General features: G+C 42.3%; 1 protein-coding gene across 1 annotated transcript; it reads left to right on the forward strand.

The window, feature by feature from the left end:
* The first annotated feature begins 6,896 nt into the window (after window positions 1-6,896).
* LOC308705521 (uncharacterized protein) lies at window positions 6,897-10,367 on the forward strand. The gene has a single exon (XM_081390565.1). It carries the CDS (start codon window positions 7,252-7,254, stop codon window positions 9,091-9,093), a length of 1,842 nt encoding a protein of 613 aa, XP_081246691.1. The 5' UTR covers window positions 6,897-7,251; the 3' UTR covers window positions 9,094-10,367.
* Window positions 10,368-27,413: the final 17,046 nt, after the last annotated feature.

Genomic DNA, 27,413 nt, shown 5'->3' on the forward strand with positions numbered 1-27,413 from the left:
GCTCTCAATAAAAATGTAAGGATGGACTTCTACTAAGACTGAATTCAAGAATTCTAACCTGCTATAAAACAATAAAACTCACTAATCTGAAGAAGAGATCTATGGGACAGAGAGCACAACAAAACTTCTCCAATCTCGTCTCTTCCCCCCATGCTGAGTTCCTGACTCCTCACACTATCTGATCCCCTCCAGGTCTCATTCAGTCATGCAAAACACACACCTACTGTCTCCAGTTGTTTTATGAGAGGTCAAAGTAAATGCTTTTGGTGCGAATGGTAAAGAAGGTTCATTCCCGCAGCAGCAGAACAGTCAGAAAAAGAAAACAATGCCGGTTCTTCTGTTGTGGGAGATGCCCCAATAAAGATCGTTGATAACATTTGTATTTATCCCCCAAACTCAGGCGTGACCACTTGGGCACGAGAAAGGGTCCAGCAAAAGCTGAATAAATATTTGGGTGCTAGATGTTTATTGTTCTTTTGTTCCACTGGGGTATTTAAAGGGGATTGGCAAACCACTCAGGGAAGCATCTGTAAACAGAACTTCCCACACTGTTGCTGTGTGTCTCTATTGCCAGGTATGCTGACTCTTTTAAACTATTTTTGATATTGCATTTTGAATTATGTTTGTACTTTATGCTGATCAGTTATGTATTGTGTATTCTGTTTAATCCTTTTTAATTGATGCTTAATCCTGCCTGGCAAAATAAATGTTACATCTTGATTTATTCTGAAGTATTCTGAAATCATTATTTTAATGTATTAAGGAGGCTGGTGCTACCGCAAATCTTAGTTAAGGTAGGTCAAACTAAAGGCGCATGTATACGGAGCAGTAGGCACGTAAACTGAAGACCTTTTGATTTCTGTCTATCACTGATTTAGCAAGTTGTATGGAAATGGCTAAAATAAACTACACTTTTTTGTACAAGTGAGCAGTAGGCAACTGACTTAAGAGGTATTAGCTAACCCTACATCCACTGACTAAAATCAGAATTAGCAAGTTTGTGTCCGTGAGAAACACGATCCGGCCGACGTGATCTCTATGCGGCATTGGGTCCATAATTAATTAATAACTGAAAGTATGGAAGGTCAAGAATAATAAAAGATCTAAATTAAATCACAATTCATATTTTGATCAGCTGTTAAGAGAGAAAATCAATAAATACGAAGAGTCATTTAAATTTGGAGTCAGATTAAATTATTCATGGAGTCAAAATTAAAATTGGAAATCAACTGTTTAATAAATTAAAGTAAATTTTCAGAAGCGCCCGAAAAGACATACACGCTGCATTGCCTTCGACCAAGACATCGGACACCGTCATTGGGCCGGTGATTGGAGCTTACAAAGTGGTGACCCCGACGTGATCTCCCAGTCTCAGGCGAGTGACGTCTTTCGGCGCGACAATTCAGATCCGAACGGAGCATGAGGTTTGAGCTTCTCCTTCTCTGTCTCCAGCTGCTGTGGTAAGTACATTTTTCCTGTATCTTTTAGAAAGTGTTGAGGGAAAACTTAGACGCACCTCATATAGACACATTGGTAGAACGGGTCGGAATACCCAGGATAGACCGGAACCGCAGAAAACCGGTATAAATCTAAGATTACTAGGAAAAACATGGCTTATCAGGGAAATGGTAGTTCGAGTGTAGACAAGGATGTAATGGAATCTCTCGCTTTGCAACTAAAAGATCTCCTCTTCCGTTTGCGTAACAAGGGAGTAGATTTTGATTGGAATAATGAGCAAATTTTAGCCTGGTACGCTACCGAGGGGCGAAAACTAGAGACTAAATCTCATTTTCGGAAAATTCCGGTCGCGATAGTCTATTTGCTACGTCGAAATGATTTAGCAACTATTGCTGAAAACGAACGCGTGATTTCAAACATAAAAGAACTAGAAGCAGCGCGATCAGATGAGTTGAAAAAACTCAGAGCACAGGTCGAAGCATCCGTGTATGATAAACAAACTTGGGCAAGACAGGGCGACGCGATGGGAACACAAATTAAAAAGCTTGAAAAGAAACTTCAAGTAGATAAACAATACACGTCCGCGCTCGAGGAGTGCTGCGGTTCTGCAGGTTTTCCTATAGCTGCAGTTAAAATAGCGGCGATAAATTCAAAAATTGGCGAGGATGTATACAGTGATAGTGACGAGGATGATATGGTAGCAGCTCTACCGAGCGGCATCCAAGATCAGTTGTCTCTGACAGAAGCTCGTAAACAAACTCCAAAGGCACGCTCTAGTCTGGGAGTGCGCGATCTTTCTCCAGAACCCGCGACTGAAATGTATTATCCAAATAAACCTAAAGAACCGAAACCACGCAGTCCCATAAGAACTCGAAGTAAATCTGGCACTGTTCTAAAAAAAACAGTAAAAGTTGCAGTTCTTAAAACAATGACTAACGCAGATGATGAAGTCACTACCATTAGCCGACCTTTAACTTGCGAAGAATGCACAAAACACAAAGAAGTTGTGGGCATGATGCCAAGGAAAGGCCCTTTTCAACCCTACTGGGACAACTTAATGTTACAGGCTTCAGTATACAAGTTAGAGCCCAGAGACGTTTGGCAAGTGGCTCTCCTCACTCTTCCAGACGAGCTAAAACCAAAAATGTCACGCGAATTGAGATCTGGAGAAATTATAATCAAACAGGAAGATGAGGATGAAAATGAAGTTTATGAAAGATTGAGGGAAACTTTATTAGAGTTAAGGGGACCAACACACGCCGAGTGGAACAGAATTTTAGACATCAGACAGGCCAACAAAGAGCCATTTGAGATTTATGCTGAACGTTTATGGGTGACCTACAAAGAGCACTCAGGGTTAGAGGATGCACGCCGTGATCAGGAAGTTTTACTTCAACTCCTGAAAAATAATGCAGGTCCTCATATACAGCAGGCGCTCGTTCATGGAGCCGATCCATCCGAGAATACTTACCGGTCACTGGTGGATTGGGCTTCCAAAATAGAAGCTAGACTCAAGCAAAGCAAAACTCGTTCTGTTTCAACAACACAATGGCTAGCTGAAGGAAAAGGAAACAAAAAATTCGACCTAAAGCCCAAATCTCAACCCTTCTGTTACTTCTGCAGAAAAAATAATCACATTACACAAGATTGTTTCAGATTAAAACGGGCCGAAAATAATCAGAAGATAAACTCTAAATCTGACAATGAAATTCTTAAGCGTTTGGAGAATTTGATTATACAAAACAACTCCTCAGGGAGTAACCCAAAACAAACAGAGGAACAACCTAAAAATCTGAATAACCCGTACAGAAACCTTCAAGCAGACCTCGCTAACCTGTTAGCAAAATACAACAATCCCCAATAGGGGTGCGTGGCCTCCGTTGCTATAGGAAACATTATCACAAGCGGAAACCGAATCAAAATAAGAGCTAACCTTGGAGGCCGGTTAGTTAACATTCTTATTGATAGCGGAGCCGCTTGTTCTTGCACAAACATTCCATTACCACTAAGCACGCGAACGATTCAAATTAAAGGTATAGGCGACACTTTAATGACAGCAACTCAAACAAAATCAGTCCAACTCGATTTAGGCATGGTAGTGCTAAAAGAGCAATTCTGGTATTTACCAGATAACAGCGAAGGAACTGTATTGGGTATGGACATTATGAGAAAACATGGCTTTGTAATTCATTGCTTTGAAAAACAAATTGAAGTACAAACAAACAAAACAACAAAGAAATGCCTGCCTCAAGGCAAGGCCAATATCATGTCCATATCCAGTACAGATCCAACTCAACTTCTCATCAACAAACACAGCGATGTTTGGGCTAACCATGAACATGACTGCGGCCTCGTTGATTTTGAAGTATGCATTGAGGGAGAGCCCCCTCCCCCGCAAAAACAATATCGCATTAAGCCAGAGGCAGAGGTCGCGGTTCATGAGATAGTGAAACAGCTTGAGATTAGAGGCATAGTTCGACGATGCTGTTCAACCACAAATTCTCCGTGTTTACCAGTTCCAAAACCTAATGGTAAATGGCGTCTTTGCATTGATTATCAGCGTCTCAACAAAGTTCTGCCTAAAGCAACAGCTATAGTGGCAAATCCAGCTACAATCTTATCACAGGTTTCAACTAATGCTTCGTGGTTCACAGTGCTTGACATCAAAAATGGTTTTTGGTCTATTAAAGTCAAACGAGAAGACCAGTGGAAGCTGGCATTTACTGTAAATCAAATGCAGTATACCTGGGAAAGAATGCCGCAAGGCCTTCACAATAGCCCCTCAATTTTTCATCGAGCTGTGGCAGATGTGCTCAATCCCTTACTAGGGACGGGCAAAGTAGTTCACTATGTAGACGACATACTGATAGCCACAGAAGAACCACTTGAGAACCACTTGCAGCTGGTTGACGAAGTGTTACAGATGCTAGGTGACGCAGGCTTTAAAATGAACAAAGAAAAAGCCCAAATTGCGCAGAGGGAGGTACACTATTTAGGATACACTCTGACTCAAAGTCACAAAGCTTTAACAGACGACAGGAAAAAATGCATTGCCGAACTGCCTCGACCTTATACTTTAAACTCGTTGCAAAAAGTATTAGGAACAGCAAACTATTTACGAGATTTCATCCCTGATTTTGCAAATACCGCTGCACCGTTGTATTCGCTTTTAAAAGGGAAAACGAAACCAAATGATGTCCTTGAATGGGCTGATGAACACGAACAGGCTTTTACAGATTTGAAACAGCGTTTGTGCGCCGCGCCCGCCCTGGGTTTGCCCAACCCATCAAAAGTTTTCCACATTCAAGTAGACGCGCATGAAATCACACTAAGCGGAGTCTTAGCTCAGGAATATGGAGGAAAACTGCGCCCAATCGCTTACTACAGCCGAAAAAAATCTCTGGTCGAACAAGGATTCGACCCATGTACACAGCATGTGCTTGCGGTGCATTGGATGTTAAAAACAACAGAACCCATTGTAGGTTTCCAATCTGTGGTTATACACACAATGCACACGCCTGTACGAATGCTGTTACAGGGCCGAATAAAGGGAGTTTCCTCCCAAAGATTAGCGAGATGGCTAGCAGACATTCAAGCGCGCGAAATCACAACAAAAAACACACGAATTTTGCCACATCTGCTCGGGGATGTTGAGGGACACCCACACACATGCCAGCCCAAACAAGAAGCACAAAGCCTTGTCCATGACGAGCCACTTCCAGGCCAAGTGCATGTGTACATTGATGGTTCCCGATTCTGTCAAAATGGGCATTTCTATACTGGCTGTGCAGTGTGGACACCTCATCTTCCCGAGACAGATGCTAAACGGCAATTGTTGTTTAAACTACCAGCTAACATATCCGCACAAGAAGCTGAACTCATTGCATTGCAAGAAGCAATCAAGGCACACCCTGAACCGCTCTGCGTGCACACTGACAGTCGGTATTCTTTCGGCGTCGTAACTGATTTTATGGCACAATGGCAATTGAGAAAATTCCTCACCTCCGCCGGAACGCCTATAAAACATTTCAACACCATAACTGCGATATGGCAAGCTGTACAAGCGCGAGAAAACTCCATTTCCGTGGTAAAAGTGCGCGCGCACATTAACAAAAATCCAAATGTGCATGAAAGAAACAATAACATTGTTGACCAATTGGCAAAACTGGCAGCAGTGAAAGGCAACCGTTGGCAAAACGAGACAACCTCTGTTTCTGTAGCAAGTGCTGCACAAGTCACACCCATCGACCTAAAACAGTATCAACAAGATCTGTGGGTCTCTGATGGAGAACTTGTGCCACATTTGAAACATGATCAGATGGTGAACATAATTGAAGGCATAGTAATCCGAGATGGAAAATTTGTCGTTCCAGAAGCCCTCCAAAAGCCAATAATCAAATTATATCATGATTATGCGCATGTATCGGCTACAAAAACAGCACAGTTGATACAAAAACAGTTTTGGTGGCAAGGAATGACAGCTGACATTGAAAGATGGTGCTATGCCTGTCTGGTGTGTGCGACAATTAACCAGGGAAAGCTAGGCCGAACTAACCTACGCAGACCAGAACCACCAAAAGGGCCCTGGGAGTCCTTACAATTGGATTTCATTGGTCCGCTTCCCAGTGCCAAGGGAGGGTATCGCTATTGCCTCGTGATAATTGATAAATTCTCAAAATGGGTTGAAACAATTCCCACGCGCAATAATACAGCAAACACCGTGGCACGTGTGATGGCGAACCAAATCATCCCTCTTTGGGGAGCGCCCATTCAAATTGAATCAGATCAGGGGACTCACTTTACTGGACAAGTCATGAAAAATATGTGCAAAATGCTGAACATCAAGCAAAAATTTCACATCCCATACAGGCCGCAAAGCTCTGGTATGGTTGAACGTGCGAACCGCACCATCAAAGAAAATATTGCTAAGCAAATAGCTCAACACCAAAACAGGTGGATTGATGCTTTACCCACCGTTCTGACTGTGCTGCGAGCAACCCCATCAAAAGCTACAGGCATCAGCCCATATGAGCTTATGACTGGAAGGGTGATGAAGTTACCCATTGATCCAGAAATTTCCCCAGCAGACCTGGGCCCCCTCATGCTCGCAACTCAGCAGACGGTGTTGGTGCAATTGCAAGAAAGGTTGAAAGTGCTGCACGCCCAGGCTGGACTGAAACAACAGCAGTCAGACCTGACAAATGATGCACAATTTAACCCAACCTCTGAAACAACATTTTCAGAAGGAGACATTGTGATGGTACGCGTTTTTGTAAAGCAAAACGCATTTTCCCCTAGATGGCACGGGCCCTATGAAATTAAAGCTGTTTGCAACAGTTGTGTGGCCGTGACCATCAGAGGAAAATTAAGATGGTACCACATGTCCCAGTGTAAACGGTTCAAAGGTTCATTGAATTAATTATGATCTTTTTCCTTCATAGGACAGTCATCGCAATTCCATGGAGGCCAGATGCCAGGACGGTGTCCGGACCCGCCTGCATCGAATTGGGACAACGAGTCACACTTACACACACCTTAGGATGCGGTAGATGGGTATGGAAATATATCAAGGGGCCATCCACATCATACATTCCAGTCACATACAAAGAAATAGTCACATGGCCTCCCGGATTAGCACCGGAACCAAATTGTGTAACAAAAATATGCTGTAAGACAGGTTCTACCCATCTTCCAGACAAAAACCTCACAAGCTACACACGCGCACCAAAATTTCACCACAACATTACCGCCTGGTACCAACTCGAAGAATTTCCAGATTCAAATATTGGTAACATGCACACACTATATGAAAATAACAACCATGGAGGAGATCCAAAAAAATGTTATTCCACTAAGGACCTCCAACCAACCACATATAGGTGCACACACACTACAACACATAACAATACACATTTAAAGTTTACTGAACTTCTTTTCAATCTAACAAATAAGGTATCGAACAATAATTTGAAAACATTTGTTTGGACTGGCCGAAAAGAAGGAACATACTGTGTGGGAAAATGTGAGGCAAATATGGATAATTATACTAGCCCTCACAATTGTTCATGGACTTTACACCATTGCTTTAACTTAACCACATGCGGTTACAAAAAGCCCACACAGTGTCCGAAATTGTATACCACCCCTCCAGGTGGCATAATCAAAGGAAATGTAAATAAGACTTTACTACATGATGTCAATCTTGTGATAACACATGTCACGTATAACATCTCCAATGTGTTATCTGCTTATGTAAAACACTGCAACTTTAATGATAAGACGTATACATGGCTACAGTCACGCATCGATGATTTAATTTCTGATTACAAAAACAGACTTGCAGTTCAAATTCCATCTGCTCGTACCAAACGAGACCTGTTTGGAAATATAGCAGGCCTTTTTGGCTCAGTTAATTCTATATCCAACACTTACAAAATAACAGGTCAATCTCAATATTCAACTTGGTTGGCAAATCAGGTAGCTACTGGTTTTCAACACATCACCAATAGTAACGAAAACATTATCAAAGCGGTCAAATCTGAGGCGCAGGCGCTTCTGACGACCAGTCAATCAATTTTCAATCAGACCCGTACCATCGAGCACGACTTAGCCTGTAGATTGTATGCACAAGATCTGTTTACTGCAGCAAGACAAGAGATTTTAGATCTTCGTCTCCATAAAACACCTAGACATGTTTTAAATGATCTTATTGAAATTTTAGATCTACATAGATGGCTTGCATCAGAAAGAATGAAAAATATTAAGTATTCTGAATTACTATCAACCTTAATGATGTATACTGGAAATGAATGTACTGGCTGTATTGGGTTCTTTGCCACTTTCCCTCTAATTCACCCAGACCAAATTTATCTAAATTCCACTACCATACGCTCTATTGGCGTGGTAGTGAGGGATCAAATCATTAAATGGGATCATCTGACGGGATATATGACTTTGAAGGGCACTGAAACCTTGTTTACCACTCGCACCTGTTGTCATGAGACATCCAGTTACATTATCTGTACCTGCAACACTTTACAACCCTTTTCTTCCAATGATTCTAAGCTCATTAACGTTCAGTCATTGCATGGTCATTCTGATGCTGTTCAAGTGTCTCACACACAGTGGTGCGTCGTCAGTGAGATGAATTCCTTCTCCTATGGAGGTCTGACCTGCCCTGCGAACCACACGTTCTGTCTGGAAGTGAAAGAGGACTTTTCAATGGGTCAGATAAACATCCTGGGGAGGGTACCGATGGACGTGGACGTTTCTCCCTGGTGGGAGGACACTTTCTATGAACAGAGCACTCAAGCTTTGGTCAAAACAATGGACTTGGTGCAAGAAATCATCTTACAGACTGAGTACCATCTCAACCAAGCGCAAGTGGAAGCGAATCTGGCGAGAAAGACTGCAGAAATCCTGTCCAGCTCCTCTACCCGCTCAGCAAGGTATGCTTATACCTGGTGGGACTGGACGTTCCGTGGATGTGTCCTCGCCAGTGTGCTCATCTTCTTATTCACACTCTGCCAGTGCTGCTACTTCAGATGCCTTCTCCGCACAATGCGCACTTCAACGAACGTGGCCATTGCGCTCAGTCCATTACAGATACCAGCCCTACGGAAATTGCAACCATAAGCGGACTTCATCAAATTTTGGCCCCTCAGGGACTGATCTAAATCTGCCCCAAGGGGCCAGGGGCGGAAACTGTAAGGATGGACTTCTACTAAGACTGAATTCAAGAATTCTAACCTGCTATAAAACAATAAAACTCACTAATCTGAAGAAGAGATCTATGGGACAGAGAGCACAACAAAACTTCTCCAATCTCGTCTCTTCCCCCCATGCTGAGTTCCTGACTCCTCACACTATCTGATCCCCTCCAGGTCTCATTCAGTCATGCAAAACACACACCTACTGTCTCCAGTTGTTTTATGAGAGGTCAAAGTAAATGCTTTTGGTGCGAATGGTAAAGAAGGTTCATTCCCGCAGCAGCAGAACAGTCAGAAAAAGAAAACAATGCCGGTTCTTCTGTTGTGGGAGATGCCCCAATAAAGATCGTTGATAACATTTGTATTTATCCCCCAAACTCAGGCGTGACCACTTGGGCACGAGAAAGGGTCCAGCAAAAGCTGAATAAATATTTGGGTGCTAGATGTTTATTGTTCTTTTGTTCCACTGGGGTATTTAAAGGGGATTGGCAAACCACTCAGGGAAGCATCTGTAAACAGAACTTCCCACACTGTTGCTGTGTGTCTCTATTGCCAGGTATGCTGACTCTTTTAAACTATTTTTGATATTGCATTTTGAATTATGTTTGTACTTTATGCTGATCAGTTATGTATTGTGTATTCTGTTTAATCCTTTTTAATTGATGCTTAATCCTGCCTGGCAAAATAAATGTTACATCTTGATTTATTCTGAAGTATTCTGAAATCATTATTTTAATGTATTAAGGAGGCTGGTGCTACCGCAAATCTTAGTTAAGGTAGGTCAAACTAAAGGCGCATGTATACGGAGCAGTAGGCACGTAAACTGAAGACCTTTTGATTTCTGTCTATCACTGATTTAGCAAGTTGTATGGAAATGGCTAAAATAAACTACACTTTTTTGTACAAGTGAGCAGTAGGCAACTGACTTAAGAGGTATTAGCTAACCCTACATCCACTGACTAAAATCAGAATTAGCAAGTTTGTGTCCGTGAGAAACACGATCCGGCCGACGTGATCTCTATGCGGCATTGGGTCCATAATTAATTAATAACTGAAAGTATGGAAGGTCAAGAATAATAAAAGATCTAAATTAAATCACAATTCATATTTTGATCAGCTGTTAAGAGAGAAAATCAATAAATACGAAGAGTCATTTAAATTTGGAGTCAGATTAAATTATTCATGGAGTCAAAATTAAAATTGGAAATCAACTGTTTAATAAATTAAAGTAAATTTTCAGAAGCGCCCGAAAAGACATACACGCTGCATTGCCTTCGACCAAGACATCGGACACCGTCATTGGGCCGGTGATTGGAGCTTACAAAAACAAAAATCCAAACTGGTGAAATAAATGAGAAAATCGCAGCATCCAACGACGTTAATATCATATATTCTAATGTTTTTCGTCAGCAAAGCAATCTACACGTAACTTAACGTTATTACTGTAGTTTTTTCTCACCAGTGCACTTCAGTCAATATGTCGAGTCTGCCAAACTGCAAATGCTCTACTCTCAATCGCAAAGGCGAAGAAAACTGCAAGAAACTGCACAAACTGCTGCATTCGTCCATATTAGCATGACATGCGATGTTTTTACCTTTTATAACAGGTTCGTCTCTCACCACCTGAAAACAGATGGCGCGCGCGCCCTTTCACGATTCTCGTCTCGCCTGAAACAAGAAATTTAAAGTCAACGTCACAATTCTTTACTAAATAAGCGTAATGTCATTGCAATTGAGTACGTTTACAGCACACTAAATATCCTGATAACACGCAGTTGTTAACTAAAAGTCAATACAATTCACTACATCTGACATAGGCCTAAATTTATTAAAATTAAAATGATTAATTCTGTTCAAAATATATGAATCGCTTAAACGTCATTAAAGGTAGGCATTATACATTTGATTTTCATATTTATGAATATAAATTTAAGAGAACTTACCAAAAATTGATTGAATATTGACTTTTATCTTCTGCTGTTCTTGCTGCTGCTTGCTCTTCAGTTTTCAAACCTGAATGCAGCGCGCGCAATCCCATAATGCCACATCACAGTAAATTGTTGTAAAAACATATGAGCTACAGTGACAATACTTCATACCTGTAAATTAATTTACAGTTGATAGGGAAGTTTACTGTTAACAACTGTAATACTCCTTTTGACCCATAATGCATTGCAAATTACAGTAATAACTTGTAGAATTAGAAAACAATAATTTTCTGTAGAATTTCGCTGTAAAAACTACAGCAATTTTTTACAGTGCATCCTTGGCTCGTGGAACACAATCCACATATTGACTGGGGCAAGGGGTCCATTCTCTCGTGGAAGTTATCTTGTCATGTGAAGTGTTTAGTGTCTGCTGTTCCTCCTGTCTCTTCTGTTTCTGTGTTTCAGGAGGATCCGGGTGATTTGTCTGGAGTCCCGGGGGAGTACCTGGATTTGCGGGCGGTCTAGTCGTTCACGGGCCGCTTCTCTCCCTCCTCATCGCCCGTATGACTGTTGTATTGACCTCCTCCCTGGCACGACCCCGCCGCGGGGCAGACTATTTTCGTTGTCCGCACCAGAGCGTGAAGCCCTAGAGAAATATCTCTCCGAGTCCCTCGCCGCGGGAACTATTGTTCCGTCCTCCTCCCCCGCTGGCGCAGGTTTCTTTTCCGTGAAAAAGAAAGACGGCTCTTTGCGCCCTTGTATAGATTATCGTGGGCTCAATGACATAACGGTCAAGAACCGCTACCCTCTTCCCCTTGTGTCATCGGCGTTCGAGATCCTTCAGGGCGCAAAGGTTTTCACGAAACTAGATCTGCGTAACGCGTATCATTTGGTGCGTATAAGAGAGGGGGATGAGTGGAAGACCGCGTTAAATACCCCCCTCGGTAGGGTTGGGCATCGTTTTGATTTGAACGATTCTGATTCCGATTCCGATTCTTAATTTCGATTTCGGTTCTTTTCGATTCTCGATTCCGATTCTTTGTGGGGTTGAGTCAAAACATGTCACAGGATCATTTGATTTCACAGAGGATAATTTTATTTTGATTCAATATGAGTTTTAGTTTTGGGAGCTGCAGCCCATGTGGGAGAAAATTAGGAGGAATGCCTCTGCACCAGACCAAACAACAGATTTATATATGCAGAACTTGCACCCTGGTTTGGACTCTCTGTATAAACTAACTCAATGCATTAAAAACAGTTCTTGTTCAGAAATATGAGCATGTCTGCCTTCTCAGGCTGTATCCGTGAACGTTCGGCACAGATTGTGTCACCGGCAGTTGAGAACACACGTTGACTAGGTGTAGAGGAGGCCTGAACACACAAATACTAAAAGGTCATGTTTGACATTAAAGGATAAGTCATGCGCTGGTTCCACCACCAGGCAGCAGGGTCATCAGACGTAAAGGTTGGTGGTGTCTCCCTATACATCTGCATCTCCTTCTCTGCATGGTCCTGGATGGACATGGCCTTCCTCTGTGAAGACCTCTTTTCTGCGTCTTCGTCGGCAAAAAGCTCCTCCAATGGAGACTTTCTTGGATGTTTTCTTGGAGGTTGTTGCTGCAAAAACAAAGAATAGACTTGTTCGCTAAAAGAAAAACATCTACTAAAGGCAGAGGCTAACTTTATATCCTAAATATAAAATTTCAGCATTTCTGTGCTTACATTCTCATCTTCCTCCTCCACTTCATCATTCTCATGCCTTTTCTCTGACCACATTGTTCTGACATCATCACTACCTTCTCCACAATCATCTGTTGACTGCAAATAACATAATTGGTATTTATAGACCAAACATTTTAATGACTGAATTGGAGACATTAAATGTTTGAGCTTCAATGACATTATATAACCTAACCTGCTCGTGCTCAGAGTCTTTCATCATCTCTCTCTTGATTCGGTCCCAGACACCGACAGCGTCATCGTCACCATCCATATTTTGTTTGAAGCGTGGGTCTAATGCTGTTGCCACTTGAAGAAAGTTCCTGATGTCCTCGCTCTGTAAAATAAAAATGTTATTTAAATATACAATTAAGAAATATGTATTCACAGGAATATAATTATTTAATGTATTGTTCTTTAATGAAAGTTCACCTAATTTTTACCTGATATCGCTTGGACAAGTTTGCCCAAACTTGCTTCTTGAGATTGGATACAAATACTGTGTCTCCCTCAACAACAGTAAAGTGCATCTCAAACTTTTTGAGAATTGGCAGGATCTGACCACATGTGGGGCTCTTTTCCGTTGAAACGCAAAGCGTGGAAGTGTAAAGAACTCTCATCAAGTTGATGAAGTCCTCTGCCTTCCTGAAGTCTTCATCACTCAGCCGGGCAAGTCTGTGTGTGACAATTAGGATACATTTTATAATATAAAATGAATAGTTATTCTTGCTTACACTTTTATCTATTTATCACTTTTACTACACTTTTACTAATTATCTAACATTAGACTCTAACTTGAAGTTGACTGAAACTTTAGCTGCTTAGTGTTTTATTCATCTTGTGTATTGGTGCTGTGCTGTAAATACGTTGTGTAGGATACCCAGATTTTCCTCTTTCCTATCTAGCTCTACCTGTCCCTCTCCATATTCTTTCTCAGCCGTTGATCCAAGCTGGCTGCTTGAATTGCAGGGTATTGCTCTAGGAATCTCTCCATCATAAGGTAGAGAGAGTTCCATCGAGTTCTCACATCAAGTGTGAGTGAGTGTTGCGGCAGCTCTGACACAACAATAAAATCACAAATACAGAGAAACAAATTATATTATATAACATCACCATACAACATTTATGTGATTTAGTTACATTCAGACATCAGCTATTGTTGTACTATTTGAAAAAATTAAATGCATGCAAAATTTACATTACTAAAAAAGGCATTTTAATTATATAGCATTCACTGTGGTCAAATGAAACAAATTTAGTGATTCTTACTGAGGAGATCTTGCTTCTCTCGCAGAACAACCTTTGCCATCGATGACCTCTTCATCCACACAATGATGGTACGAATCTTTGCAGTCCACTGAGTCACTGCGGTCATGGAGTAGAGACTCTGTGCTGCAAGATTGAGTGTGTGAGCGAAGCAGCCCAGTTTCACAAACTGTAGTCTTTTTATGGCTATGTCCATATTTGCTGCATTGTCCACAGTAGCAGCCACTACTTTGTCAAAAATACCATATTCTTTCAGGATGTCGCTGATCTCCTCTGCCACGGCATGTCCGGTCTGGGCTGTGTAGACAGCTTTGGTTTGCAGCACTTTTTGCTTCATTTTGCCCTCCACTAAATAGTGTGCTGTAACAGTTAGGTAGTGGTCTTGAGCAATGCTAGTCCAAGAGTCACAAGTGAGGGCAACAGAGTGGACATCAGCAAGCTCAGAGATTACATTACATTTTTCTATCTTGTACCAAGTTGGGATTAACTGGTTTGCCAAATAGTCTCTGGTAGGGGGGGTGTACTTGGGGTTGATAGAACGGATCATATCCCTGTGAACATAAAAACACATAACGATAGGACCTAACATAGGTTGGGAAGCAAGATTTCTATCTTAACTCTTTGATTAACATTAACAGTTACCTGAACGTCGGGGATTCTACATCAGAGAAGGGATGCAGTCTTTTCACAACATATGCGGTAACTTTTCTGTGGCACTCTTCCACTTTCTCCGCTGGCATTTTCCCCTGCTTTGCTGCAAATGTGAATGGAGTTTCACAACGAGTCTCCACCAGTTTAGCATTAGCAGCAGTAATATTAGGACTGCTAACGTTACTAGCGTGGGCAATTTGCATAACGCTACATTCATCTACGAGGAAAAAAAAAATATTTCAGTAACGTTGTTGTTCACCACAATAAGCAATTTGGTGAAGCGCTTTGTTGTTACACTACAATCAATCACTTACCTGATTGTGACCATGATTGTGACGAGGTAACGTTGGTTAGTGCAGGGTTGCCGGAGGAGGACGAGACGGAGGAGTGGGTTGCCGGAGGAGTGGACCTGCGCAGCACGTCAAACACGCTACACTCCTTTATTTGTACACCATGCAGGCGCAGGTGTTTCGTCATATTCGTAGTGCATCCTCCCGTGCAAGATATCATTTTATCACATGTGTTGCACTGTGCCGACCCAGGCTTTTTTAATGTGAAATGAAGCCACACTTTTGAGCGCCGCTTACCGTGCTTATCCATAGCTGCAACAGAACAAGCGGGCGCGGGCGCGAGCGCGCGGCAAGCATTTCCGGAAATACGGTGGCCGCTATGGAAACCAAAACTTGCGTGTTTGGAACCGATGATCGGAATCGAAAACAAATTTTCTAAACGATTCCAATGGCACCGTTATTTTTTAAACGGTTCCAAGTTGGAACCGGTTCTCGATGCCCAACCCTACCCCTCGGGCACTTTGAATATAAGGTTCTTCCGTTCGGCCTCGTCAACGCTCCCTCAGTTTTTCAAGCCCTGGTCAACGACGTTTTAAGAGATATGTTAAACATCTTTGTTTTTGTCTATATAGATGACATACTAATCTTCTCCCCATCTCTCCAGGTTCACATACAGCACGTACGCCATGTACTCCAACGGTTGTTGGAGAATCGTCTTTTTGTAAAGGCTGAGAAGTGTACCTTTCATGCCCAGTCTGTCACGTTTTTAGGATTGGTCATTTCTGCTGACGGGGTCAGCATGGACCTTGCCAAGGTTGTGCTGTCACCGATTGGCCGGTTCCCAACTCACGAGTCGCCCTACAGCGTTTCCTGGGTTTTGCAAATTTTTATCGAAGATTTATCCGCAACTTTAGCCAGGTTGCCGCCCCCCTTACCGTGCTCACATCGGTCAAGTCATGTTTTGAATGGACGCACTCAGCCCAGTCCGCTTTTGATCGGTTAAAGTCCTTGTTTACGTCAGCTCCCATTCTTGCGACCCCCGATCCCTCCAAGCAATTTATCGTGGAGGTTGACGCATCAGAGGTGGGCGTTGGAGCCATTCTTTCACAACGTTCATCCACTGATGATAAGATTCACCCGTGCGCATTCTATTCTCACCGTCTCTCTCCATCCAAGCGAAACTATGACGTTGGTAATCGTGAGCTTCTAGCCATCCGATTGGCCTTGGGGGAATGGCGTCATTGGCTCGAGGGTTCCCCTGTCCCATTCATTGTCTGGACCGATCATAAAAACCTCGAGTACATTCGATCTGCTAAACGACTTAATGCTCGTCAGGCACGTTGGTCCCTGTTCTTCGATCGTTTTGATTTTTCCATTTCGTATCGCCCTGGCTCTAAGAACGTTAAACCCGACGCCCTCTCACGCCAATTCGATTCCCCCGAGGGAACCCCTGTTAGGGAAGAGATCCTCCCACAGGGTTGTATCGTTGGCTCCTCCATCTGGGGAATCAAACGTATAGTTAAACGAGCTCTTTCTCGGGTTATCATTCCTCGCCAATGTCCACGAGACCTACTCTTTGTTCCTGTCTCCACTCGCTTAGCCGTCATGCAATGGGGTCACTCCTCCAAGTTGTTTGCCCATCCTGGAGTCAGGGGTACCATTGCAGTAATCCGTCAGAAATTCTGGTGGCCTACCCGCGAGCGCGATATTCGTCGATTTGTGGCCGCCTGTTCTATTTGTGCTCAGACCAAGTCTAGTAATTTGCCACCTGCTGGTCTGCTTAGACCCTTACCCATTCCTTGTCGCCCGTGGTCACACATCGCGCTGGATTTCATTACTGGACTGCCGGTATCCAGAGACAACACTGTAATTCTTACTGTCATAGACCGCTTTTCAAAAGCAGCTCACTTCATTCCACTTCCCAAGCTTCCGTCCGCTAAAGAGACTCAAGTTGTCGTGAATCATGTTTTCAAGATTCACGGACTCCCCTCGGATGTTGTGTCCGATCGTGGACCTCAATTTGCGTCATTGTTCTGGAAGGAATTTTGCCGTCAGATCGGTGCCTCACCCAGTCTGTCCTCTGGTTTTCACCCCAGACCAACGGTCAGGCCGAGCGCGCTAATCAGGTTATTGGTCGTATTCTCTGCAGTCTCGCGTTCCGTAACCCCTCCTCATGGGCAGACCAACTCCCATGGGCAGAGTATGCTTACAATTCTTCTCCGTCCTCCGCCACTGGCTTGTCTCCCTTCCACAGCTGTCTTGGGTACCAACCGCCTCTATTTCCATCCCAAGAAACAGAAACCAATGTCCCGTCCGTCGAGGCGTTTATTCAGCGTTGTAAGAAGACCTGGAGAAGGGTGAGGTCTGCACTATGTCATTCTCGTTCTCACACTCGTCGTGCTGCTAATCGTCGTCGTACTAAGAGCCCTAGATACACCTGCGGTCAAAGGGTATGGCTCTCCACTCTTAACCTTCCGTTACGATCTCCTTCCCGCAAGTTGGCCCCTAAATTCATTGGGCCATATTCTATCTCCAAGATCATCAGTCCTGTCGCGGTTAAGCTTAGATTGCCCCCCAACCTCCGGCGCATCCATCCAGTGTTTCATGTCTCGTGCATCAAGCCCGTCGTCCGCGCCCCCCCCTTGCCAGGTTTCCTCCTATTCACGTTGATGGGGGTCCTGTCTATCGCGTACGTAAATTACTTGATGTCCGACCACGGGGTCGTGGCCACCAGTACCTCGTCGACTGGGAGGGATACGGGCCTGAGGAGAGGAGCTGGATCCCCTCCTGAGCCCAGTTTTGATTTGATGCTGCTGAATGCTGAGTTGAATGCTGAGTACCTTTGCGGGACTGTTCCTCAGTTGATTTATTAAGAGACTTTGTGTTCATCCTATTTTCTACAACAAGAGACATTCTGTTTGACAGCTACGCAGCCTGCCTAATTTCCATTAAAGAACTGTTTATCTTGAATTGCTTTTGGGTCCTAATTCCTGAACGTGTAACGTGACAGAAAAGTGTTTTTTTTGGCAATGTTGTGTAATATGGCACATGCGCCAATGTCACAGGCCCTGTCAGGTGTGCAACCCTCAGACTTTTCAGACACTGAAATCTTCCCTTTAGTTAGCCAAAGTTAATTTCATTGTGTGCCCTTGTCCTGGCTAGAGCTGCATTGTAACTGGTTTGGGTCAGGGAATGGGGTCATAAAACACCTGTCTGCAGGAACATGTCATAATCACCTATGAAAAATGCAGTTCTGTTAGGATCAGCATAAGTGTATGTAATACAGTGAGCTTGATATTTAATTGTGGAACTTTCCTTACCACTTTCAAATAATGTGCATAAATGTGAATCTGAAAATTCTTGTCCTGCACAGATCCTGGCCATTTTGCTTTCACATTTGTGATATGGAAGATTTTAGTCAACTGTTTTTTTTTTTTTTTTTTTTTTGATATAATATTACTAATCTGGAATATTAAGAATCACAATAGTAACTGGGCTGCACATTTACATTGTGAACCCCCTTTCTGTTCACATAATCCCCTTCATTGAGGCCTTGATGGCAGTCTATGTTCTAGCCTATAGTCTATGGTACCAATCACGTTAGTGATGCCTGAGTGACATATACTGTAATCGGCATGGTCATGATTGCATGATCTTCATAAAAAATTATGATAGCCTAAAAAATAAAAAATAAACTGCTTTAAAAAAAAACTGCTTTACAACATTGGGTCTTAAGTGGCTTGGAAATGCCACAAAAAAAGTAAAACTGTTTATTTAAATCTAAAAGTAAACTCATTCGGTAAACTCCGAATGACATGACAGACAGCACTTTCCATCAAGTTCTCCGCATCTCCAATAGTGTAAAGGAAAGAGCCACTCGCAAATAATCTTAGGGCAATGCAAACAGTTTGTGCTGTAGTTAAAGCCCGACTCCGACAAGTCGAAAATAAATGTGCGTTTACAACAAATTAATAATGTAAACGACAATCTCACGAGTCACGAGAAAAAATATATATCTCAGAAAGTGCACTATCGCGCTGCGCTAGACTTCCCGTATCAGCTCCGCTTATGAAGCCTCAGTCTAATCCTGTTAACTTGAAATAAGCCTGCTCTCGAGCAGGTTTAAGCTTGCACACCTGTTGCTATGACAGCAAGTCCAGGATGAGTGTCAAAGAACCAAACAATCCAAGATCATGCCAAATCGCCAACAATCAAATCCAGCTAACTGAGGCCACATTTACACATAGCCGGGTATTTAGAGAAACGAATATTTCTCCCCCTCCGTTTTCAAAAATAACATCGTGCACACAACATCGTTTTCAAAAAAGTTGTCGTTTACATCAACCCGCATAAATACAATGGGCGGCATTTTAGGGAGAAGGATAAAGCCATGCAAGCCAATCAGAATCCTCAAAATCGACAACAACGAATAGCTCGAGTGACTTCCTGTTCCTTTCAAAACAACAGACATGGCGTGAGGTTTGTTCGTGTGGACAGACAGCGAAGCAAATGCAAACAGGCCAAAAGCGTTTGCACAAAAGTAAAAATGAGTACCACTTTAACAGCATCCATGATCAAATAGTTGCCAAACAAACTCTAAACATAGGGCGCTCACATGACGTAAGCATTTTCTGGCGCATAATGTGACGTTTGAGAACCTAAAACCCCGTTTCTCCCGGTTGACACGGTAACACATAACCGGCGTTTTCAGAAATCTCCACTTTGGCCGGAGTTTTTAGAAATAATCGTTTTCTGGGATAAAAACGGCGTTTTCGTGTAAATGACAGGCCAAAACGCAGGGAAATATCTGCGTTTTCCCATCGTGTAAACGGGGCCTGAGTTAGCGACGTACGAAGAACAGGCCCCTGGACGTGCTCCTCCCATACTTTGTCAATAAAACATCAGTACTTTTCAGCATCTGCAAAACAACATTCAGTCTGGAGTGCCCTCCAGTGGCAAACAGGGAAGGCTGAATTATCCCAAAAACATGACATATTCATACATGAATAAGTTAAAGTAACAGTGTTTTAAAATATGAGAATATTTTCATGATGTTAGCAAAAATTATCCTGATATCCATCTGATATATTGCGTCGCTGCTAACTGGGTACCTGTTCATGCATGTTACCTTCATGCAATAAATTAGAGAAGAATATATATAAACCGGATAGATTCATCATTTCGTATTGACGGTGAAAGAATTGACTGTCTTACTGGCTCTGTGTTTTAGGCTATTGCTTTGAAAAGTGACAGGGAAGTTTGCAGTTGACTTGCTCTATATCAACACTGCATTTGACGTAAAGAGATCCCTCTCTTTATAAGAAATAAAGCAGACTGCATGTAATTAGTGTTTAGTGTACGTGGTGTCACTTAACAGTGTTTAATATAAACACTGAATCTTTCAAATAACCAAGGTCATTTCAATGTTGAGCTCATTACTTTCTTCCACTATATTTAAGGGTTTTCCAGGACAACTGTATAGAAATGACTGTGGTACTGTTTTGTTGATGGTAAGATATACTGTATATTTGTGGTTAATTAAAAAAGTTTTCCCCTAATGCTGTCTTGTTTTTCATTTATAGTCTGGGCAATACTTTATTTTAATGTGTCCATTAGACATGTTACTTGTACACTGTAAGAAATTGACTGTGAAATTCACAGTAATAAACTGGCAGCAAGTGACAAGTAACTTTCTGTAAAAAACAAACAAAAAAACAAACAAACAAAAAAACAGTAACTAACTGGCAGCAAGTGACCAGTAACTTACTGTAAAATAAAAACACAGTTATAAACTAGCAGCTATTGACAAGTAACTTACTGTAAAATATTCACAGTATTTAACTGGCAACAATTGTCAAGTAACTCACTGTAGAAGTAATAACCATAATTTAGCTGTTTTCATTTACAGTAACAACCATGTTACTGTAAAGTAAAACATACTAATTTTTGCAAGTACTGCTTTTTTAATGTTAATGGTGTTTTCCCTGTAAAATAAAACAGTAATTTCCAAATAGTGTATTTTTGGTTACAGTAGTAGTGTTTTAACTTTAAAATAAAATAGTTATTTCTGCTTTACTGTAAACTATTTTTACTGTAAACTAGAAAGTTTAATTCTGTATTTTTAAGTTACAGTGCCAGTAATGTAACGCCTCAGTTTCTGTAACCTTGGTTCCCTAAAGGGGGAACGAGATGCTGCATGATTGACACTGTGGGAAAGCTTTGCGTGATTGTGTAGTGAAGCACATGTGAAATCAGTCCAATGGTGTGATGAAATGTCAGAGGCGGGTGATGTCACTAACCAGGAAACTAAAAAGCCTGCCCAAACAATGTAATGCTAGCTTCTAATAGGCTGACACTTTCAAGGGAACTCGCACTGTGTCGATTGACACTGTAGGAATGTATATACCCTCGCTGCCATAATGACCAGTTTCTGTCTAGTGTGAATTGTGAAGAAAGCACTAAGACGAGAGCACCTGAGCCTCAGGTGTAAAGCTCAAGTCCAGGTCATAAAAACTCACAAATGTGTGGCGTGAGGACCAGCCTCCTGCATCACAAACATCTTGAAGTGAAATTCCTTACACTAGAGCTGTAGAGGCTTACCATTCTCCTAGTATAATGGGCCCGGATTGCCAAGGGGTAGGTAATCTGGCCGACTTCATAAGCAAGAGCGTTAGCCTTGACTATCCATTTGCTCATCATCTGCTTAGATGCTGGGAACCCTTAGTTAGGGGATCCAAAACACACAAACAGTTGTTCAGATCTACACCGTAGGGCAGCTCTGTGGACATAGGCATCTAATGCCATAACTGGACAAAGCAGATTATTTATTTCCTGTTCAGAATCCTGGAATGGAGGAGGACAGAAGCCTCTAAACAATAGATCTAGCCACCTTAGAGGGGACCTTAGGAATGAACCCTGGTCTAGGGTGAAGCAACGCCTTTACCATGCTGGGTGCAAAATCCAAGCATGAGGGGGCAAACGACAGAGCTTGCGAATCTCCTGTCCTTTCAAGAGTTGTTATAGCTAGGAGGAACGTCTTGAGAGTCATAAACTTGACTGGAACTTCTTAAATAGGCAAAAGGGAGCCAAGGATAGGCCTTGGAGCACCATGGGCAAATACCATGCTGGTACCCTAGTGCTAACTGCAAGCCTCAGCCTCAAATTGCCACAGTGGAAATGTGTTACCAAAGGGTATCTCCCTAAAGACATACAACACAAAGGAATGTGGTAAGCAGCTTTGGCCGCCACATAAACCTTTAAATTGGACTGGGAGAACCCTGCAGCAATAACGACATCTTGATGCCGAAATGCTAGCTGATGCAACTGCGCTAAAATCAACCAATCGTCGATGTAGTTCAGAATGCGGATGCCTTGCAGACGCAGTGGTGCTAGTGCTGCAGCCACGCATTTGGTGAAAGTGCAGGGTGATGAAGCTTGGCCAATTGAAAGAACCCGATACTGGTATGCTTCAACTCCAAATGTGAACCTCAGGAACTTCCTGTGTTGTGGAAGGATGAATACATGGAAGTATGCGACCTTGAGATCTATTGTAACAAACCAGTCCTTGGATCTGATCTGTGGTATGATTTGTCTCGAAGTTGACATTTGGAATTTTAGCTCACTGATTCAGAAGACGCAGATCCAAAATGGGACGCAATCCTCCATTCTTCTTTAGAACGAATAAAATATCGGCTGTAGAAACTGATCTCTCTGTAGGTACACGTTCTATGGCCTCTTTCCCCAGCATAGTTTTTGTCTCCTGTTCCATAACCAGAGCCTGCTCAGGGCCCACCACTGTGGGTAGGACTCTGAAAAATCTGGGTGAGCGAGACCCGAACTGAATAGTGTGTAACCCTTTTGTGTGTAGGACCCATGGAGATATATTTGTCAGTAGCTTTCACGCTGCCAGTAAATCTACTAAAGGAACCAGCCTCTCGAGGCTGGCCTCTGGTGTTTTTTCGAGCAACCAATTCGGTGCCCTGAAGTGGCGCACCGGCAGGGAACAACCAAACTGGTAGCTCTGGGTCCCTCCTCAGAGCTACATTTCCGGGCAGACAATGAGATCGGGGCTTGCCAGAGACCACTGCGCCCTGAAGCACTGAAGGGAAATGGGCATGTATACTGAGGTGTTGACCACTTACCCCTAGAGGGGACTTCCCTCAGAGGTCTCGCGCCATAGGCATCAGGACCTCTATCCCGAAGCCTTCTTAGTGATAAGGATGGTCCTCAGATCCATCTTACCCCTCGAAGGCTGCACTCTATCCCCCTTCTTTCGCCAAAGAGGCCCGGGGCCGATAGCGGGGTGTCCATGAGGAAGCTCTTATCTTTTTCCTTAATGGCACTTAGATTTAACCAAAGGTGCCTCTATGTGGCCACCAGGGCTGCCATAGCATGGCCGATGGATCTGGCCGTCTCCTTGGTGGCTTGGGAAGAAAGATCTGTGGCCCAACGCAGCTCTGCAACTGCGTCAGGGCCAATACCCCCGTCCTCATTCAGGTCCCCGAACACATCTCACTGGTAGGCCTGCAGCAACGCCCATAGTATGCAAATATGATGCTGCCTGACCAGACGTAGAATATGCTTTGCCCACCAAAGCTGAAGTTGTTCTGACCAGCTTGGTGGGCAGTGTCGGGGCCTTTAGGGACAATGCAGATTGAGGGGAGAGATAGCTGGCTAGCGTCTCTTCCACCTTAGCATTGCTAAGGCTATCATTGGCCACATTTCGGAGGGTGAGCTCATGATTTATGTTTTCTCCTAGCCAAGACCTACTCCTATGCAGGCTATGGAAGTTTATGAATAAAATGTAACACTTTGTGTTGTAGATGAGCATGGAAGAACCGTTATGGTTTCTCATTTAGCTTAGGACATTGTTAAACATATGTAATGGGCACATACTACTACTTACATTTGTGATTACTTATGTTTATGCAAACTAAAACTGTCTAATATCAAAGCACCACAATTCAAAGTGTAATCTGTCAGCGTGGATTTGAAAATTCAGTTCAGCCAAAATCTCTGCCCCTCACTATTTGTGAAGTTATAGGCAAGATATATTTCATATCTACAGAGGCCCGCACATGACACGCAGGAAAAAAATCGTGCTAAATCGTGTGCACGATTTACTAATTTCTTCCCTCGATTTATAAAATGGTGCGCACAATCTACTATTTCGTTCCCTTGATTTGTTATATCGTGTGCACGATTTATAAATTGAGGGAAGAAATTAGTAAATTGTGTGCACAATTTATTAAATTGAGGGAACAATTTCTTTTTTCTAGCTTGTCATGTGTGGGGCTCTGTACATATCAGCTAACAGGCCAAGGGTGCTTCTCAATTCTCATTTGTGCATCCTTGCTTCCTTTCCTCACATCTCAGCTCCACCCCCTGTAGGATGCGAGGGACGGCTGCAAGGAAAGGAAATGAGGACGGAGGAATTGAAGGAAAGCTTATTTCTATATTGGAATATTCTTGATCACTCGAGCCTCGCTTTACTGCATCATCAGCTGCGCTCAAATGATCTGCCCTTATGTTGTTAAAGTTTGGTTATTTAAGAAATTGATAAATAATCAAGATCGCAAAATGCCCTCTTGATATGTGTGATATATAATTTATTTAAACTGCAAAGGTAAAGCATAAATTAAAATTATTGTGATGTGAAGGGGGAGGAGAATGTATACGTAAGTCAGGTTTCTCAACAAGAAAGACTTCTGCATAGGATACACCTGCTCATAACTCCTCTGGAAGCTTCTGCATAGGATACACCCGCTCATAACTCCTCTGGAAGCTTCTGCATAGGATACACCCGCTCATAACTCCTCTGGAAGCTTCTGCATAGGATACACCCGCTCATAACTCCTCTGGAAGCTTCTGCATAGGATACACCCGCTCATAACTCCTCTGGAAGCTTCTGCATAGGATACACCCGCTCATAACTCCTCTGGAAGCTTCTGCATAGGATACACCCGCTCATAACTCCTCTGGAAGCTTCCTCACTCCTCGTTCCTCGCGGTGCAATTAAAGAACTGAGATGTCATTCAAGATGGCTGAGCTCAATCGGTTTCCGGGTCATAGGATGGATGACGGAGGAGCGAGGAAATGAGGAGGGATTTTGAGAAGCACCCCAAGTATAAATATCAGAGCATTGGCTAGCTGTAGCCTCAGCTTGTTCCTCTCACACAGAGCTGTTGGTAGCATTAGCACGCCTCTCTACTACATTACATGGTAGGCGAAAAACAGTGAAAAAAAAAAGTATGTCCGAATTCACACTACTCATAAAAGAGTAGGCAAAAAGTACTCAAATGACCTACTTCTTCCAGTGAGATTCTGAAGTGTGCATACAATGGACACTTTACTATCCCATACGGCCACGGGAGAAGATTTGTGAATGGCAGTGAAGTGACGTAACTGACGCTGGTAGGTGACATGATAAGGGCAACATGACGAATATAGTGCGTCCAGATTCATACTACACACACTCATACTTTATTGAACAAACGTTTTTAACCGGTAGTGAAGTAATTGCTTATTCAAAATAAGGTCTACTCAAGAGGACAATGCAGAGGACAAATTCCGAGTATGGGTTGTTGGGCTACTATACTTGGCCTTCACATGCCACTTTCATTTACACTTTACTGATAATCCTCACCTGTGTTTAATTGAGTTTGTTTGTGTATAACCATGGTCCTGTTCAGATCTATGACGGTTCAAAACGGAATAGATTTTCTGACATGCGCACAGTGAATGAATATACAGATTTCCCCACTGTTCGCGCATACTAACCATTCTCCTACATTGGTTCTTTATTCGTTTTAAACAGCAGACTTAATATTTATCTATTTCTGGTCATAATTGTGAGACAATTAGCATACGAACCGTTGTGCTGTGCTGCTTATATTTATCACGCAGTAAAAATGCCCCTCCCCATGCCCAAAACCAGTCGTCTGTGGATGAGAATCTGAAACAAGGACTGGTGGGACGTTGTCCTGCTCCACTTCACAGACGGTGAGTAAAAGGAGAATTTTAGAATGACGGGACACTAATTTATATGACACTTTATTTAACAGGAAGAACAGCCACACGACATACATCATTGCACATGCTGTATGTTACATGTTCTCTCGATCGGATTAGCAAAGGAATAAACCACTCCTATTTCATTCGGATCGAGCTCAATCGCATCGATTAAGGTGTTTACATTAAGGCTTTTCAGTCCGATTGAGCCATCAATCCGATTACTTACATTGCTGATTACTGTGACTATCACAGTCTTTCATTACTGCAATTTTGGACTAAATACACAGTATTCTACTGTGAACTTGTATACAGTAATTTCCTGTGCACAAACGGGTAATTTTAATGTGAAACAAATGCAGCATTTCTCCGTTAGAATTGAAAAAATGAAGCAGCCATTTTACAAAGGAGAGAGCTTTTGATTTAAAACCTAAACATTTTAAAAGAGAGTAGTAGAGTGAAAATAAAGAGTTTTAAGTTCTTTTCCAATCAAATCTGGGGGAAAAAACATCTTTTCATGCTTTTATTTTGAGGAACTCCGGCGAGTGTTTTGCTCTGTAATCGCTATGTGGTCAATTAATTCTTTATGGTAAGAAATATGATTGATAACTAAGTAATGATGAATAAATATTGAAATATACATGTTGTGACAGAGATAAAGGATAGTTTTGTCATAAAACCAATCAGTGTTGAATCAAATGTAATGTTAAAATCATCTGCGTAACATGCTAGTTAATGTGCATTGGTTCATGCAAATTGAGCAATTTTTTGATAGTTTGATATTAATAATCAACTCTGGGTGATATACTGTTAAAAAAAGAATCCGAGTAATTGATTATTTGATGACATCTATGTATGACATACAGTTGTTTTATTTTGTGTTTGAGTCATACAGTGATAATATATATAAGACGTGGCTCTGTTTAATGTTAATTACTGTAGGTGGGTATATTCTCCTAGGATTTTCTTTGTAAAATAAGTTATGCAGTTGAAGAAAGAAAAGAGAAAGAGATCTGAAATGTCATGCGATTATATCTGTTGTCAAATCAGATAATGTGAATGAGTGATGTTCTCTCCATTGTGCAGTTTTTTATTTTTATTTTTCGTTTTTTTTTTCTTCTGTTGATGCATACTTCTTGAGTCGACCTTGGACTAGTGAACGGTGAGCCAACAGTGACTAATTGATGTCGCAACGCATCTTTCTCTGGAGCTAATTCGGTAGCCTTAATCTGTCTTCAATCCCTGGAAACAGATAAGAGAATACAACACCATACACTTCGGATGCCTTAAGTAAAACAGAGTTTAAGGGTAGTAAATCTTTCTTCTGTCATGTGACTACTTCTACTTCTTCTATTTTTCTACTTTTTTTATTTTTATTTTTT

The sequence above is a fragment of the Scardinius erythrophthalmus genome (assembly GCF_964197995.2).
Source record: "Scardinius erythrophthalmus genome assembly, chromosome: 17".
NCBI lineage: Eukaryota > Metazoa > Chordata > Actinopteri > Cypriniformes > Leuciscidae > Scardinius > Scardinius erythrophthalmus.

Coding starts and splice junctions, on each gene's coding strand:
- LOC308705521 (XM_081390565.1), top strand. CDS start 7,252: ATGCACACACTATATGAAAATAACAACCATGGAGGAGATCCAAAAAAA.